Genomic DNA, 15,356 nt, shown 5'->3' with positions numbered 1-15,356 from the left:
CTTCCCTCTGGGATTCCTCTCAAGATTGATTAGGAAGCATACTGCTTCTGACCATGGGGGCAAAGCCAAGCCAGCATGGCTAGTAGCCATTGATAGCCTCATCTTCCATAAGTCTGTCCCATCCTCTTTTAAAGCTGTCCAAGGTGGTAAACATCACTGCTTCTTGCAATCGCGAATTCCATAGTTCAGCTATGCACAGTGTGAAGAAGTACTTTATTTTGCCTGTCCTGAATCTTCCTACATTCAGCTTTATTGGACGTCCTTGAGTTCTAGTGTTATCAGAAAGGAAGAACAACTTTTCTCTATCCATTTTCTCCATGCCGTACTTATGTCATGTAACCTCTCTCTCATGAGAGAGAGAGAGGGCAAAACGTTTCTCTATTCACTTTCTCCATGACATACATAATTTTTTATTATTTTGTGCTGAATGTAGAAATTCTGTGTTAGACTATTTTCTGTTGTTTAGCTCTTGTAAACGACTGTACTTCACAGTTGGGTCCTTGGATATAGTTGGACTCCCAACTCCTATAATCCCCAGCCACAGCCGATGATCAAGGATGATGGGAGTTGGGGCTCACCAATATCTGGGGACCCATGGTTGAAGAACGCTTATGTGGCCCTCATGGTAGGAGAATGCTGTGATGGCTATACCTTCATCTGGTTGCACCTGGCTGCTTGGAGGCAATTATTACTCGCCAGAGAACAGTAGGCAAATGTTGGACTTCAGCAGTGAAGCAGCAGGGTTTTTTAGGTGTAGGAAAGAACCTAGCAAATGAAAGTAGAAATCTTCCTAGGAAGAATCTTATTTCCTCAGCGAGTATGACTGCTAGTAGGTCTTTTTATGACAGGATAGGACATTTCATGATGGCTTGCAAGGGCATAATAAGACATCACTTACTGCTTTCACTGAACTCTATCCCTCTCCTGAAGAAAAAAAGGAGTATGCAGGCTCTCATCCATAAGAACAACCACCCTTGCAAGTAATTCGTAAAAGCTGCTGTCTTCTTTTCAAGTCAGTGCACTATAAGAGGTGTCAGTGGCTTCAACCCAACAAACAGAAAGCAGGCAAATGACAAGAGGAAGGTGCTATTGTCAAAACAGAAGTAGTTCCTGAAGTTTGTTTTGACATATTTCTGCAGAAATTGTTGGTGGAAGTTGCTTAGTGAACCTGATCTTTACAAATGAGCCCAACAGTTCCCTGAGGAGAACCCCCCTCTCTCCCCCCCTCCCTCCCTCACCCGCACCCTCACCATGCCCCCCCTTACTGGTGGGGATCAGTCTTTCACTGTTCCATAGTAACAGTGTTCATTGTCTTTTAAAAAAAATGGGGACAGTCCTTTCTAATGAGTAGGGCTTTGTTGACTCCAACCCATACTGTTCCTTTATAACAGAGGAAATGTTGCAGTATTACTGAGGCTAATGCTTCATGTTTCAGCAAGGATAAATATGAGCAAACATTTCAGTTGAGTAGCACTTTATTTTTTGCTATCAATTGATTTCAAGGCAATTTACAGTTATTCTATAGAAGGAAATGTTAAAGTCAAAGTGAAGTTCTAGCTTTTCAAAGAACACGTCTGCTGATTTGTATCTAAAGCATCTATGCCAAGATCTACGTCTCAAAATCTCCAGTAGATGAAACTTCCTGAACAGAACAGAGCAACTGCATCATGACAATTATTAAAACATGTTTTGGGGGGGGGAAATGCTGTAGTAACATATTCCCTTTTTATAAACTGAAAGTGACCTTGAGCCCGCACAGACTCAGACTCACCAGCTGCAACATGGACCTCACTCTTCTAATTTTTAATTATATTGTTACAAATAAACTGTAATTATATTGTTGCAAACAGGTTGAAGTCAAGCACACAAAATAATCATCTTGATCTTTTGGCCCAAGTTGGGGGCCTTTTCAAGGGAGGTATCCATTGTTTCAAGGAGAAGAGCTACTTCTCCCATTGTGGTAGTACAAGTGTGCCTTAAATGTTTCAAGAAGCATAATAGTTACCCAACCCAATCTACCTATTTCCCCATGGATGATTTAGGCTGGCAGTTCTTTGCTTGTGAGCATTTTATCTGCATGGCTTTTGTATTTTGTGTATTTTGAAAATACAATTAATGTTCATAGGGAGCTGCCCTTGGCTATGAACTGTAACCTCTTGCTCTGGATTAGTCCAGTTACAAGTCTGTGGAATCACTAGCAATAAATGGACCAGGAAGCTGTAGCATTGTTTTTCCTTGTTGGATCTGGGATAATCAGTAACAACACACAAATTAGTAAGCAGAAGGAATGTGCTTCAGTCTTGGTTTGGTGTCCCTAATATTATTTTAAAAAAATCTCTTGAATTATATTTAAACAAGATATACAAGTGGACTTATTTTCAGTTTATTAGTGGCAGTAGCTTAGTTTTTGCTAAATATTGAAAAAGGCATGTAATAATAAGAAAATAGTTAATGGAAGTCTGGGGATTATGAAAACATTTAAGTTACTTTTATTGCTAAGATCAGCTTTTAAATTGTGAAGTATGAATGAGAGAAGGGGGTCAGATTTGCATGATAGAAAACATTTTAAAAAATGATACACAAGTAGAAAAGAGTTTCTCCTTAAACATTTTTGTATTGGAAACGTTGAATTAGGTTCAGATATACCATTCTTGATCCTCCAAACCACGGTGTGAGCTTGCACATCTTCCCCCTTATATGCACTCTCATTTCTGTTTCTGACTCCTTGCTTTGATCAAATAGTTTGCCTCCAAACCAGAACAGGGCATCAGAATCAAGAAAATTTATCCATAGCAAAGCAAAGCTGGTCAGTTTCACCTTTTAAAAAAACCCCTTCCTTAAAAGGACCTTCTTTCCTGGAGGATTCATTAACTGAGGTATTACTGTATAGCAATGGCAGTAACTTTATTGCTGTGGGGTAACTGAAATTATCTACATACTTATTTTCAAAGTCAAAGCCAGCTTTTGCATAATATCCTAGGGGGTATTTAACTGTGTCCCTAGGAAGTTGAATAAAGAATCAAATATAGTAAAGAATGCCAGGTTTTCAGGAAAACAGTGTGTACACCAATTTGCTCACAGACCCATAAGTCTTTCCTTAGCACTGGCCTTGGATGTTATGGACCGTTCCAGCTGCTCAGATGTGGCTGTGTGCTGTTGGTGGGGAATGGGCATACTGTACCACTTCTGCAGTATTGGCTACGTGTTAAAACTCTGTGTGTGAATGCTAATGCGAACGAAGGGTGATCTTGTGTAGGAGTGTGAGAGAATGAAGGGGGAACAAACATGGAAATACACACCAACAAATTAATATGGGTCCCCACTTGTAGATCCTGATTTGAACTTCTCAAATTGTGCATCTGCAGTGATTGACTTGCATAGTGTTGAAATGGAAATGGATTGCCTTCAAGTCGATCCCGACTTATGGCGACTCTATGAATAGGGTTTTCATGGCAAGTGGTATTCAGAGGGGGTTTACCATTCCTTCCTCTGAGGCTGAGAGGCAGTGACTGGCTCAAGGTTACCCAGTGAGCTTCATGGTTGTGTGGGGATTTGAACCCTGGTCTCCCAAGTCATAGTCCAGTACCTTAACCACTACACCACACTGTCTCCGTTTAGTCATATACATGGGTCTTAAATGCTAATGTATAACTTTTTCCACAGGATCAGTTCAGAGCGCAGAAAGGAGAAGTCTAGAGATGCAGCCAGGTGCCGGAGGAGTAAGGAATCGGAGGTGTTCTATGAACTTGCTCACCAGTTGCCTCTTCCTCACCATGTGAGCGCACATCTTGATAAAGCCTCTATTATGAGGCTAACAATCAGCTACCTGCGCATGAGAAAATTGCTTGATGCAGGTGAGAGTTTGCAGTGGCAGAAGGACGGAAGGGGTCCCGACTATGAGTGAAAAGTACAGTTTGTAACGTATCAGTGAATAAAAGTTTCACTGTTTTGTTGTCTGGGTTGCAATGATCTGAAATTGCATCACTTACAGGCAGCTTACTTTTTTCCCTGGGTCAGGAAAGTAATTTCTTGAAATGATTAGAAGGGGGAAAACCATGAAGTTTGTTTTTCACTGATGGAGTTCAAAAATTTAAGTTAGCCAGCCTCTCGTGACCGGTGACCGCCAGTATTGCTTTAGCTCTAAAAAGAGTTTTGTGCTAGTGAATGTAGCCTCCACAAAATGTTGAACTCTTAAATAGAGAACTAAAACTCGCAACATTTTGTTAAAGATTATCAGAGACACATATTTTATTCACAACAAAAACAGGAGAGTAATAAAAATCTCCGTAGTACAATCAGATGTAAAAATAGTCAGAAAGGAAAAACAGGTTTAATATGTCCTGTAAGCACTCCCCGCCCACAATTGCTCTAATTAACAAACTCAGCATAATAAAAAAGGATAATGGAGAGATTAAAAGGAACAATAGCTGTATCAGGGGTCCCACTGTGGGTTGAGGGAATTTGGAAATGCCAGGTTTCTGGGACCAGAATTTTTAATTTCATTGTATTCTTGTTGGTCTGAATAGTGTCAAGTAAGGTTGTTGTGTGTATGCTTGTAGATTTTAGAGATTTTGACTTTATAATCTCCCTGACGAGCCTTCAGGGTGCAATATCATAAAAACTCCATTAGATCGTGAGCATTTTCGTAGGTTCTTCAGCTTCCATTTTTGATCAATAGCAACGTTTCCACTTTGATTTAAGAGTTTTAATGTGATTGGTATATTTTAGCGATGATACGAAGAGTGCCGACTGGAATCAAACAGTAAACATGGACATTGTTGACAGGCCAAGTTTGTCTAATGCATACTGGCTCTTTTAGGTGACCTGGAGGCAGAAGCTGAAATGGAGACACAGCTTAATTGCTTTTACTTAAAAGCTCTTGATGGATTTGTCATGGTTCTCTCGGAGGATGGAGATATGGTCTACATGTCTGAAAATGTGAACAAGTGTATGGGGCTCACACAGGTATGGAACTAACAACTGTTTCCATTGCTTTGCCTAAAATCACAGTTGGGCACAATATAGTCAAAAGTCCAACTGACTTAAAAGTGCTGAACTTTGATTGTGTCCAGTGTTTGAGCTACTGGAAACACATTGTGCTCGACTAAGCTTCCTCTTTTCTTTTTTTTACAGTTTGAGTTGACTGGACACAGTGTGTTTGATTTTACTCATCCGTGTGACCATGAAGAGCTGAGGGAAATGCTGACCCACCGAAATGGTAAGAGAGACAAGTTCTGGCTTTTAATTTCAGGCCACATCATTCCTTCTTAATGATCTGATTGCTTGCTACTAATTATAATTTAAGATGTGCTTGATTTATTTTAGGGAATGGCCTAACCGAAGTTACCTAAATTAACTCTGCAACACCCAAGACTGCTTTTCAAAAGCTATTATTTTTTTTACATTTCATAGTTTATATTGTACTTTTCCGATTGATTTAAGCAAGGGTTTGCCCTCTAAAAGGTGGGAATTAAATGTATAAAATATAAATGTACTGCCTTCAAGTCGATTCCGACTTATGGCGACCCTGTGAAGAGGGTTTTCATGAGGCTGAGAGGCAGTGACTGGCCCAAGGTCACCCAGGGAGCTTCATGGCTATGTGGGGATTGGAACCCTGGTCTTCCAGGTCGTAGTCCAACACCTTAATTGTGGTCCGGTTCACACATCTGCCTAGCTAAGGATCCTCTTTATGTGATGGAGAAGTGGGCCCAGAGTAATGTGTGACTTAAGCAATCCATACATAGATCCAGACATGTCAAGGCTGGACTTGCAATTCCCTCCTTTTTGAGGGAGGGGGGGATGCAGCCAGCACAGACATTAGAGATCTTGCAAAATGAGTACTCCGCATGTACGCTCATAGACTCAGGTGGTGTAACTCTTCCCATTGGGGAGTTTACATGAATCGAGCCTGTGAGCCCACACAACCATAGGAATCTCAGGCAGGTGAGAACATGGACCAGTTTTGAGGTTGTAAAATGTTTAGCAATAGTTAGTCTTCTCACCCTTGAATGCCACCATGCCAGCAAGCTAAGTGTTTAGGATGTGGCTCAACCACTGTTGCATCAGCACAACAGGGGAGAACTACCCTGTGTGGCAGCATGGTATGCCTTTTGACTTCAGCCACCACAGCATCCACTGCAGTGGCTCCACCCTATGGAGCAATTATACTTGGGAACAGTGAGCTTGCAACTTAACAGGACCAGCATGCTGCGCTTGCCTTGCACAGGATACTGTTGCTGCAGTTGTTTGCACAACCTAATTTGTGCATCATCACAGTTGTACTTATTTATCTCTTTGTGGCGTGGGAAGCACTGAGCAGATACATGTTGGCTGTACTGTTTTTCTCAAGTCTACAAAGCAGTTCATCTGTCTTAATGATGGGATATGTTTTCTGCATGTGCTTGAGAAGTACATTTAAGTGCATCTTGAATATAAACTAAATCTGGTTTGACCTGCCTCAGGATTTGTTTGTTTGCCTTTAATTAAAAGGGGGAGGGACATTCCAAAACACAACCTTGACATTAGTCTGTTAATCCACCCACTTCTGTGTTGTCCTCCCTTTTCTACAAATCTTTGCATTGAGCAGGGGGTTGGACTCAATGGCCTTATAGGCCCCTTCCAACTCTGCATTTCTGTGATTCTGTGATATGCTGAGCACTTGTCTCCATTGACTACTACTGCATTTATTGCAGTATTTTCTGAAGGTGGCATAGTAGTAATCAACATTATAACAACCATTGTGACATTGGCCAAATCTGGATGTTTCAGCTGTTGGTAACAGGATAACATACTGCTGAGGTCCTTAATTCCTGCCAGGTTCTCAGCTCCAGCAGTTGTCAAAGGGTCAAAACACCCTGAGCAGTGCTTTGAACTCCTCTGGAAAAGGAACATTAAAGTATTTTTAGTGCATTAAGTCTGCTAACTGTATTGCAATTGTTGCCTTCTAGAGTCAGTACTGTGTGAAGTGGTAAATGTTATTGATATTTCATTCTTTTGCATTAGGTCCTGTGAAAAAGGGGAAGGAGCCGACTACAGAACGCAGCTTTTTCCTTAGAATGAAGTGTACTTTGACCAGCAGAGGAAGAACTGTCAATATAAAGTCTGCCACGTGGAAGGTAAGCATACTTGTGTTCTGAGAGCAATAGCTTTTGAAGGTAGACTGGTTGGTGTCCAGACTTTATTTGGACATACACAAGTGAGCATCCAAAGTAACACTTCTGTATTGCAGCAATGGTTTTTGCTGCAAGTTAGATACACAAGTTTGTCGCTTTTGATTCCCTTTGGGTAATTGGAGTTGACAGCTACAGTTCAGAACATGAGGTTTCTTGTCATTGATACCCTTTGTGACTTGTGGCATTTGACCTCTCCATTACCTTGGCTTGCCCTGGCCACAACTGTGAGGCGTCTACCAGGTAAAGGGCTTCAGGCTGGCTATTCCTTGTATCAGGTGTTGTTTTCTTAGAGTTGCTCTGCTCAGGTTGATGCTGATAAGTTGGCATTAATGGGGGGGGAGAGAGATGAGGGTAAGAGTTGTGGGAAGAGAGCAGAGGTGATGACAGAGAGGCTCTGTATATGGGTGTGTGTGTCCTTGTGTGCATTTGAGAAGGCAAGTGGGACCTGCAACAAAATGTTGCTGTGTGGAATGCTCCTATTTAGGGAGCCAGCCAGCTGTCTCCTTTCAAGGATACTCCCATCACATTTCCACCTTCACCCTGATTTTCTGTACATATACACACTTTCCAAAGGTCTATCAGCATTCCATACCCGCTGAACAAGCTCAGAGGGTGACTTGTAAGTCCCCACCTTGAACCTCCCCCCGCCCCTGCAAGTCTGCTGATATCTCCCTCTTTGCGTAGACGGTACTCTTTTGACTACGAAAGGATCCATACTCTTGAGAATGAGCTACGGTTTTGTATATATGCTGAACTGGCATTCCTGTGTATCCACGGATGTTTGATTTTTGAGAATGTACATTCAGGTTCTAGGGTTGCATCAGTTACGGCCTCTTGTACAGCTAATTTCCCATCCTTGTATAAGATTATGCACGTGACTTTTTGCTGATATCAGTTGCTTTTTGGCAACAATGCCTCATGTTAAAATCTGCATTTGAAGAGTGCAACACTCCAGTGCACACCATGCTAAATATGTAAGCTCAAGAGGCTTGGAGTGGCTTTGTCTTGAGTCTGCTGAGTTGTGAAACGGGCATACACAGAGCACCGGAGAAGCAGGCAGGGAGAGTGTGGCAGGGCCATGGGCCCTCCTGCTCCTGTCCAAGAGCGCCACAAGCCATGGTTATCCGTGTCATTTCTGACACCTGTGCCAGATGGAAAGCCACCGATAATTGAATGAAATGGACTGCCTTCAAGTTGATCCCGACTTATGGTGACCCTATGAATAGGGTTTCCATGGTAAGTGGTATTCAGAGGGGGTTTACCATTGCCTCCTTCTGAGGCTGAGAGGCAGTGACGGGGCCAAGGCCACCCAGTGAGCTTCATGGCTGTGTGGGGATTCGAACCTAGGTCTCCCAGGTCGTAGTCCAGCACAGGCAGACGTAAATCATTCTTCTATGCCAGGCTTCCCCAACTTGGTGCCGTCCAGATGTTTTTTTATTTTTTATTTATTTATTTATTTATTTATTTATTTTGTATCCTGCCCTTCCTCCCAGCAGGAGCCCAGGGCGGCAAACAAAGCGCTAAAATCACTTTAAAACATCATAAAAACAAATCTTAAAATACATTAAAACAAAACAGCATTAAAAACAACTTTAAAAAAGGGTTAAAAACATTATTAAAAATATATATTAAGCAATTCTAACACAGACGCAGACTGGGATAGGTCTCAGCCTAAAAGGCTTGTTGAAAGAGGAAAGTTTTTGACTCCAACGTTGATTGGCACCAGCCAGCATGGCCAGTGGTCAAAGATAATGAGAGTTGTGGTCCGAAACGTCTGGAGAGCACTAGTCTGTCCTATATATTATTCGTTTTTTCCCCTTCAAGCAACAGCAAAGCTCTCTTTTTCACCCCAACCACCCAGGTACTTCACTGCACAGGGCACATTCGTGTCTATGAGAATTGCAACAATCAGACAGTGTGCGGGTATAAAAAGCCTCCCATGACATGTCTGGTGTTAATCTGTGAACCTATCCCCCATCCATCAAATATCGAAGTTCCCTTGGACAGCAAGACGTTCCTCAGCCGCCACAGCCTGGACATGAAGTTTTCATATTGTGATGAAAGGTAAGCAGTGCCCCTCACTTTTCCTGTGGTTTCCCTGTGAATGATGGAAGTACTTCTTTACTTCAAAAGGAAGTACTTCTTTACTCAGTGCATAGTCAAACTATGGAATTTGCTCCCACAATATGCAGTAATGGCCACCAGCTTGGATGGTTTTAAAAGAAGATTAGACAATTTCATGGAGGACAGGGCTATCAATGGCTACTAGCCATGATGGCTGTGCTCTGCCACCCTAGTCAGAGGCAGCATTCTTCTGAATACCAGTTGCCGGAAGCCTCAGGAGGGGAGAGTGTTCTTGCACTCGGGTCCTGCTTGTGGGCTTCCCCCAGGCACCTGGTTGGCCACTGTGAGAACAGGATGCTGGACTAGATGGGCCACTGGCGTGATCCAGCAGGCTCTTCTTATGTTCTTATGTAGTTGCACCTGCGTGGTATTGCTAGTCTGGTCGGCAGCTTACCACCTTATTTCCTTGCCTTTTTTCTCTCTCAAGAATTCAACAGGTAGGGCTTTGTGTGCATCCTTAACTTTTGCTACTTTTGTTTCTGAAAGTTAATGGTGCTAAATGCTTTCCAGATAGATAACATGATGCACATTTCATTTTAAAATAGGTTTTCCCATCTCATAAGCAAAATAGAGCAATCATTGTTCTATCATGTCAGAGCACGTTTTATATTAAGTCAGTAATACATTAAAAGCTGAAGCGACACTACGTTGCTGCATGTGTATATGGTGTTGACTCCAGAAGTAATTTTCCCCCTGTAGTGCTGTTCTGTAAAACACTGCCACCAAGTGGCTTAAAAGTTTTAAGAGTTTATTTGAGGCAGTAACTACAATATGACACTTCTCAATAAGAAACAGTCAGCTTGGAGCAAAACTGGCTCTCACATTTGTATCCATAATTCCATGAGCTTGGACGCAGCTTGCCTGAAAAATATAAAATCATTTCATTCACAGCATTCGGTAAAACCCTAACAATTCTAAAATGAGATCACTAACAAAATAGGTGGTGGTTTGGGCATTTGTACATTGTTTTGAGCTGAGTGCAAAACACTTAAGTGTTTCAATATGATAGAGTGTTGAAAGCGTTGCCTGAGTGGTTCATCACATGGTGAGGCCAGTAAGTCTTGGCATATTACAAAATAAGCTGAAGCTGGTGGCTTGAATTGGGCTTAAAGTTGTGTTTTTTGATTCACAGGCTTAGAACTGCTGCTTTCTGTGTTAAATTTCTGTTAGTAGATATATGCCTCTATGTCGCAACTATGACAAACATCAAAAGTTTGGAGGGAGGCATATCTATGTACGGGCAGGGGTGTAGTGGTCCGGGGTCTCAGGGGTTATAGACCCCTTACTTTTTTGGGAGCAGGGTCCCTGTGTCTCCATCATCCCACGAGCCAATCCATATGCAAGGGAATGTATTAGCCAGTGAGAACATAAGAACATAAGAAGAGCCTGCTGGATCAGGCCAGTGGCCCATCTAGTCCAGCATCCTGTTCTCACAGTGGCCAACCAGGTGCCTGGGGGAAGCCCGCAAGCAGGACCCGAGTGCAAGAACACTCTACCCTCCTGAGGCTTCTGGCAACTGGTTTTCAGAAGCATGCTGCCTCTGACTAGGGTGGCAGAGCACAGCCATCACGGCTAGTAGCCATTGATAGCCCTGTCCTCCATGAATTTGTCTAATCTTCTTTTAAAGCCGTCCAAGCTGGTGGCCATTACTGCATCTTGTGGGAGCAAATTCCATAGTTTAACTATGCGCTGAGTAAAGAAGTACTTCCTTTTGTCTGTCCTGAATCTTCCAACATTCAGCTTCTTTGAATGTCCACAAGTTCTAGTATTATGAGAGAGGGAGAAGAACTTTTCTCTATCCACTTTCTCAATGCCATGCATAATTTTATACACTTCTATCATGTCTCCTCTGACCCGCCTTTTCTCTAAACTAAAAAGCCCCAAATGCTGCAACCTTTCCTCGTAAGGGAGTCGCTCCATCCCCTTGATCATTCTGGTTGCCCTCTTCTGAACCTTTTCCAACTCTATAATATCCTTTTTGAGATGAGGCGACCAGAACTGTACACAGTATTCCAAATGCGGCCGCACCATAGATTTATACAACGGCATTATGATATCGGCTGTTTTATTTTCAATACCTTTCCTAATTATTGCTAGCATGGAATTTGCCTTTTTCACAGCTGCCGCACACTGGGTCGACATTTTCATTGTGCTGTCCACTACAACCCCGAGGTCTCTCTCCTGGTCGGTCACCGCCAGTTCAGACCCCATGAGCGTATATGTGAAATTAAGATCTTTTGCTCCAATATGCATAATTTTACACTTGTTTATATTGAATTGCATTTGCCATTTTTCCACCCATTCACTCAGTTTGGAGATGTCTTTTTGGAGCTCTTCGCAATCCCTTTTTGTTTTAACAACCCTGAACAATTTAGTGTCGTCAGCAAACTTGGCCACTTCACTGCTCACTCCTAATTCTAGGTCATTAATGAACAAGTTGAAAAGTACAGGTCCCAATACCGATCCTTGAGGGACTCCACTTTCTACAGCCCTCCATTGGGAGAACTGTCCGTTTATTCCTACTCTCTGCTTTCTGCTTCTTAACCAATTCCTTATCCACAAGAGGACCTCTCCTCTTATTCCATGACTGCTAAGCTTCCTCAGAAGTCTTTGGTGAGGTACCTTGTCAAATGCTTTTTGAAAGTCTAAGTACACTATGTCCACTGGATCACCTCTATCTATATGCTTGTTGACACTCTCAAAGAATTCTAATAGGTTACTGAGACAGGACTTTCCCTTGCAGAAGCCATGCTGGCTCTGCTTCAGCAAGGCTTGTTCTTCTATGTGCTTGGTTAATCTAGCTTTAATAATACTTTCTACCAGTTATCCAGGGACAGAAGTTAAGCTAACTGGCCTGTAATTTCCGGGATCCCCTCTGGATCCCTTTTTGAAGATTGGCGTTACATTTGCCACTTTCCAGTCCTCAGGCACGGAGGCCAAGGGACAAGTTACATATTTTAGTTAGCAGATCAGCAATTTCACCTTTGAGTTCTTTGAGAACTCTCGGGTGGATGCCATCCGGGCCCGGTGATTTGTCAGTTTTTATATTGTCCATTAAGCTTAGAACTTCCTCTCTCGTTACCACTATTTGTCTTAGTTCCTCAGAATCCCTTCCTGCAAATGTTAGTTCAGGTTCAGGGATCTGCCCTATATCTTCCACTGTGAAGACAGATGCAAAGAATTCATTTAGCTTCTCTGCAATCTCCTTATCGTTCTTTAGTACACCTTTGACTCCCTTATCATCCAAGGATCCAATTGTCTCCCTAGATGGTCTCCTGCTTTGAATGTATTTATAGAATTTTTTGTTGTTGGTTTTTATGTTCTTAGCAATGTGCTCCTCAAATTCTTTTTTAGCATCCCTTATTGTCTTCTTGCATTTCTTTTGCCAGAGTTTGTGTTCTTTTTTATTTTCGTCATTCGGACAAGACTTCCATTTTCTGAAGGAAGACTTTTTGCCTCTAAGAGCTTCCTTGACTTTGCTCGTTAACCATGCTGGCATCTTCTTGGCCCTGGCGGTACCTTTTCTGATCTGCGGTATGCACTCCAGTTGAGCTTCTAATATAGTGTAGTCTAATATAGTGTAGTGAAGAGTAGTCTGACATGCTTCCTTGTCCTTTCCTGCTGGTTGGAACCAATCAGAGTGAAAGGAGGTGACTGGCAGCTGCTCTGCAGGATTTCAGGCAGGGGATATTCCCAGCCCTACCTGGAGGTGCCGATGGGGATTGAACCTGGGACCTTCTGCACTTAAGGCAGATGCTGTACCAATGAGCTGTGGCCCTTCCCAAAGTGATATTCAATCACATTCTGTTCCCAAAAGCCACAAGCTACTTATTTGCTATTGTAGCTAAGAAAGTGGTTTGTGTTTAATTAATGGCTCATGGACTAAGGTTTTTCCTTGTAGCTGTCTGTTCTTATTAAAAACAACACCTGCTTTTCATCCATTTTATTTGTGTTATAATATTGGTCCCGGCTATGGTCTAAAAGCATATAAGGCCAGCCTCAGGTGTGGTCAGTGCCTGGATGGGAGACTACCTGGGAACCGTATGTAAGCCACCTTGGGTTTCTGTCATGGAAAAAAAGGTGGGGTATAAATGTAATCATTCAGTAAATATGTAGGAAAATTATACATTTACAGCCTTCTCTCTTTTTGCATAAAGGATTACGGAACTGATAGGGTACGATCCTGAAGAGCTCTTGGGTCGCTCCATATATGAATATTATCACGCCCTGGACTCAGATCATCTGACCAAAACTCATCACGACAGTAAGTGTGGGGGATTAAAAATGAGATGGCAGCAGGCTGAAGTATGCTCTGTGCTGCTCACTGCTATGTATCATGTGCCAAAGCACCAGCAGCATTTTGAGTGTTACGGATGTTTTCATTGTGAACAGTTTTAGACACTGCCTAGCTGTGTCTAAATACAGCTTAGGTGCATTTCTCGTTCTTCTTCCAGTGTTCGCTAAAGGGCAAGTGACCACGGGTCAGTACCGAATGCTTGCCAAGCACGGGGGCTACGTCTGGGTCGAAACTCAAGCGACTGTCATATACAACACTAAGAATTCCCAGCCACAGTGTATCGTGTGTGTGAACTACGTCTTGAGGTGAGCTTGCTATGCCAAAGACGATCAGCCAGGTTTTAGTGACACCAGCATGCCTAGACAGCCTGGCTTTTTATCGAGTTGTTGCTGGTATTTACTCTCTCTTTGATGCAGTACTATTGCCTTTGGCAGTAAAACTATGAAAACCTGCAGTGTGAATGTACAATGCATGAAACCTGATATGTGTGTGGTCCCTCATTCCCATGATATGTTGTCAGATAACTGCAGGGCTGTCGCTAACAAGACTGACTAGAAAATGGTAACATCAGAGTCAGACCATATCTTCTTTATTTCCACGGATTGCCTTCTTAATTCTTTATTTTAGGGAAAAAAACCCCTTAGATTATACACACACATGGCACATATCCACAAACACACACAATACTCATATTCCATACTCTTTTTTATAGTTCAGATTCTCCTGCAAGGTGAATCTTTCAGGCATTTTATAAATTCAAAATTTCAAGATTCTGAACAAATCTGAATTGTGCTGCATATATATATATATATATATTTATATAAAAATAAAAAAAACCCAAAGCCACCAGTAGACACTTGTATGTATAAATGTGCCATAGTCCATGTGTTTGTGCCGTCTAGTCCCTTATGCAGGTTTCCATAGGGCTCAGTAGCCCTGTTCTCTCCTTGGTACAAACAACACCGCTGCCCACGTCAAGGAATATGACTCTGTGTGCACGTGTTGCCTTTAGCCCTTCATCTCTTGAGTTTTGGAACTTACTCATGCTCTGGAGCACAAGTAATGTGTAATATTCAAGGGTGGAAGGCTGAATGAGACTATAGGAGGCACACAGAGTCCTCCAGTTTCCTCTGATCCCCTGGGACATTGTGTATATTAACATCCATGTATATGCGTAGTGTGCATGTGTTTGGGGGGCAAAGGCAAATGAGGCTCTATTGAGTCCTCTGGGAACTTTTTGTGTCCAGCCACTGTGTCTGGTGAAACCTCATTCTGCATGTGCTCTGTATATAGCGCTTTGGAAGAAGGATGCAAATAAAAATGTATATTCATTAACAAAATGCAATCTTGCACTGTATTTGATTCTTCATTAATACAATCTTTTCCAAACAAGTTTTTTTTAAAAAAAAAACAAAAGTTCAACTGGACTGTCTATACCTCAAAGGTTGTAGACCACGGATACCCCATCTCATAATATTTGTAAAATATGTAAAACAAAATATAGAGAGACACTAATGTTATAAAACCTGTGGATGACTACAACGTTTAGGTCAGTATGACTGCTTTCATCAAAAGAACTTGCGCTGAGTTAATCAATGTGGCCTGAGATGTTAAGTTTTGCTTACTAATCTGTGTCTTGAATGCCTCCTTCAGTTTTGTTCTCATATTGCATATTAGGCAGGCACCATCTCTGCTATCTTTTCGGCGCCTTTTGAAGACTTCTCTTTTTCAACAAGCCTTTTAAGTTGAGAGCTATCCCAGTC

General features: G+C 42.2%; 1 protein-coding gene across 2 annotated transcripts in view; it reads left to right on the top strand.

The window, feature by feature from the left end:
* HIF1A (hypoxia inducible factor 1 subunit alpha) overlaps window positions 1-15,356 on the top strand; it is a 57,527-nt gene that overhangs the window by 29,304 nt on the left and 12,867 nt on the right. For both annotated transcript variants that reach the window (XM_061612396.1, XM_061612395.1), the window contains exons 2-8: window positions 3,664-3,854; window positions 4,820-4,965; window positions 5,134-5,218; window positions 7,003-7,115; window positions 9,034-9,236; window positions 13,454-13,560; window positions 13,751-13,898. In XM_061612396.1, the coding sequence (XP_061468380.1) occupies window positions 3,664-3,854; window positions 4,820-4,965; window positions 5,134-5,218; window positions 7,003-7,115; window positions 9,034-9,236; window positions 13,454-13,560; window positions 13,751-13,898 (993 nt within the window). The remainder of the gene's footprint in view (window positions 1-3,663; window positions 3,855-4,819; window positions 4,966-5,133; window positions 5,219-7,002; window positions 7,116-9,033; window positions 9,237-13,453; window positions 13,561-13,750; window positions 13,899-15,356) is intronic.

This window comes from Rhineura floridana, chromosome 2 (assembly GCF_030035675.1).
Source record: "Rhineura floridana isolate rRhiFlo1 chromosome 2, rRhiFlo1.hap2, whole genome shotgun sequence".
NCBI classification, from domain to species: Eukaryota; Metazoa; Chordata; class Lepidosauria; order Squamata; family Rhineuridae; genus Rhineura; species Rhineura floridana.
Note: the sequence above shows the minus strand (reverse complement) of the source record. Positions and strands in the feature narration are given on the sequence as shown.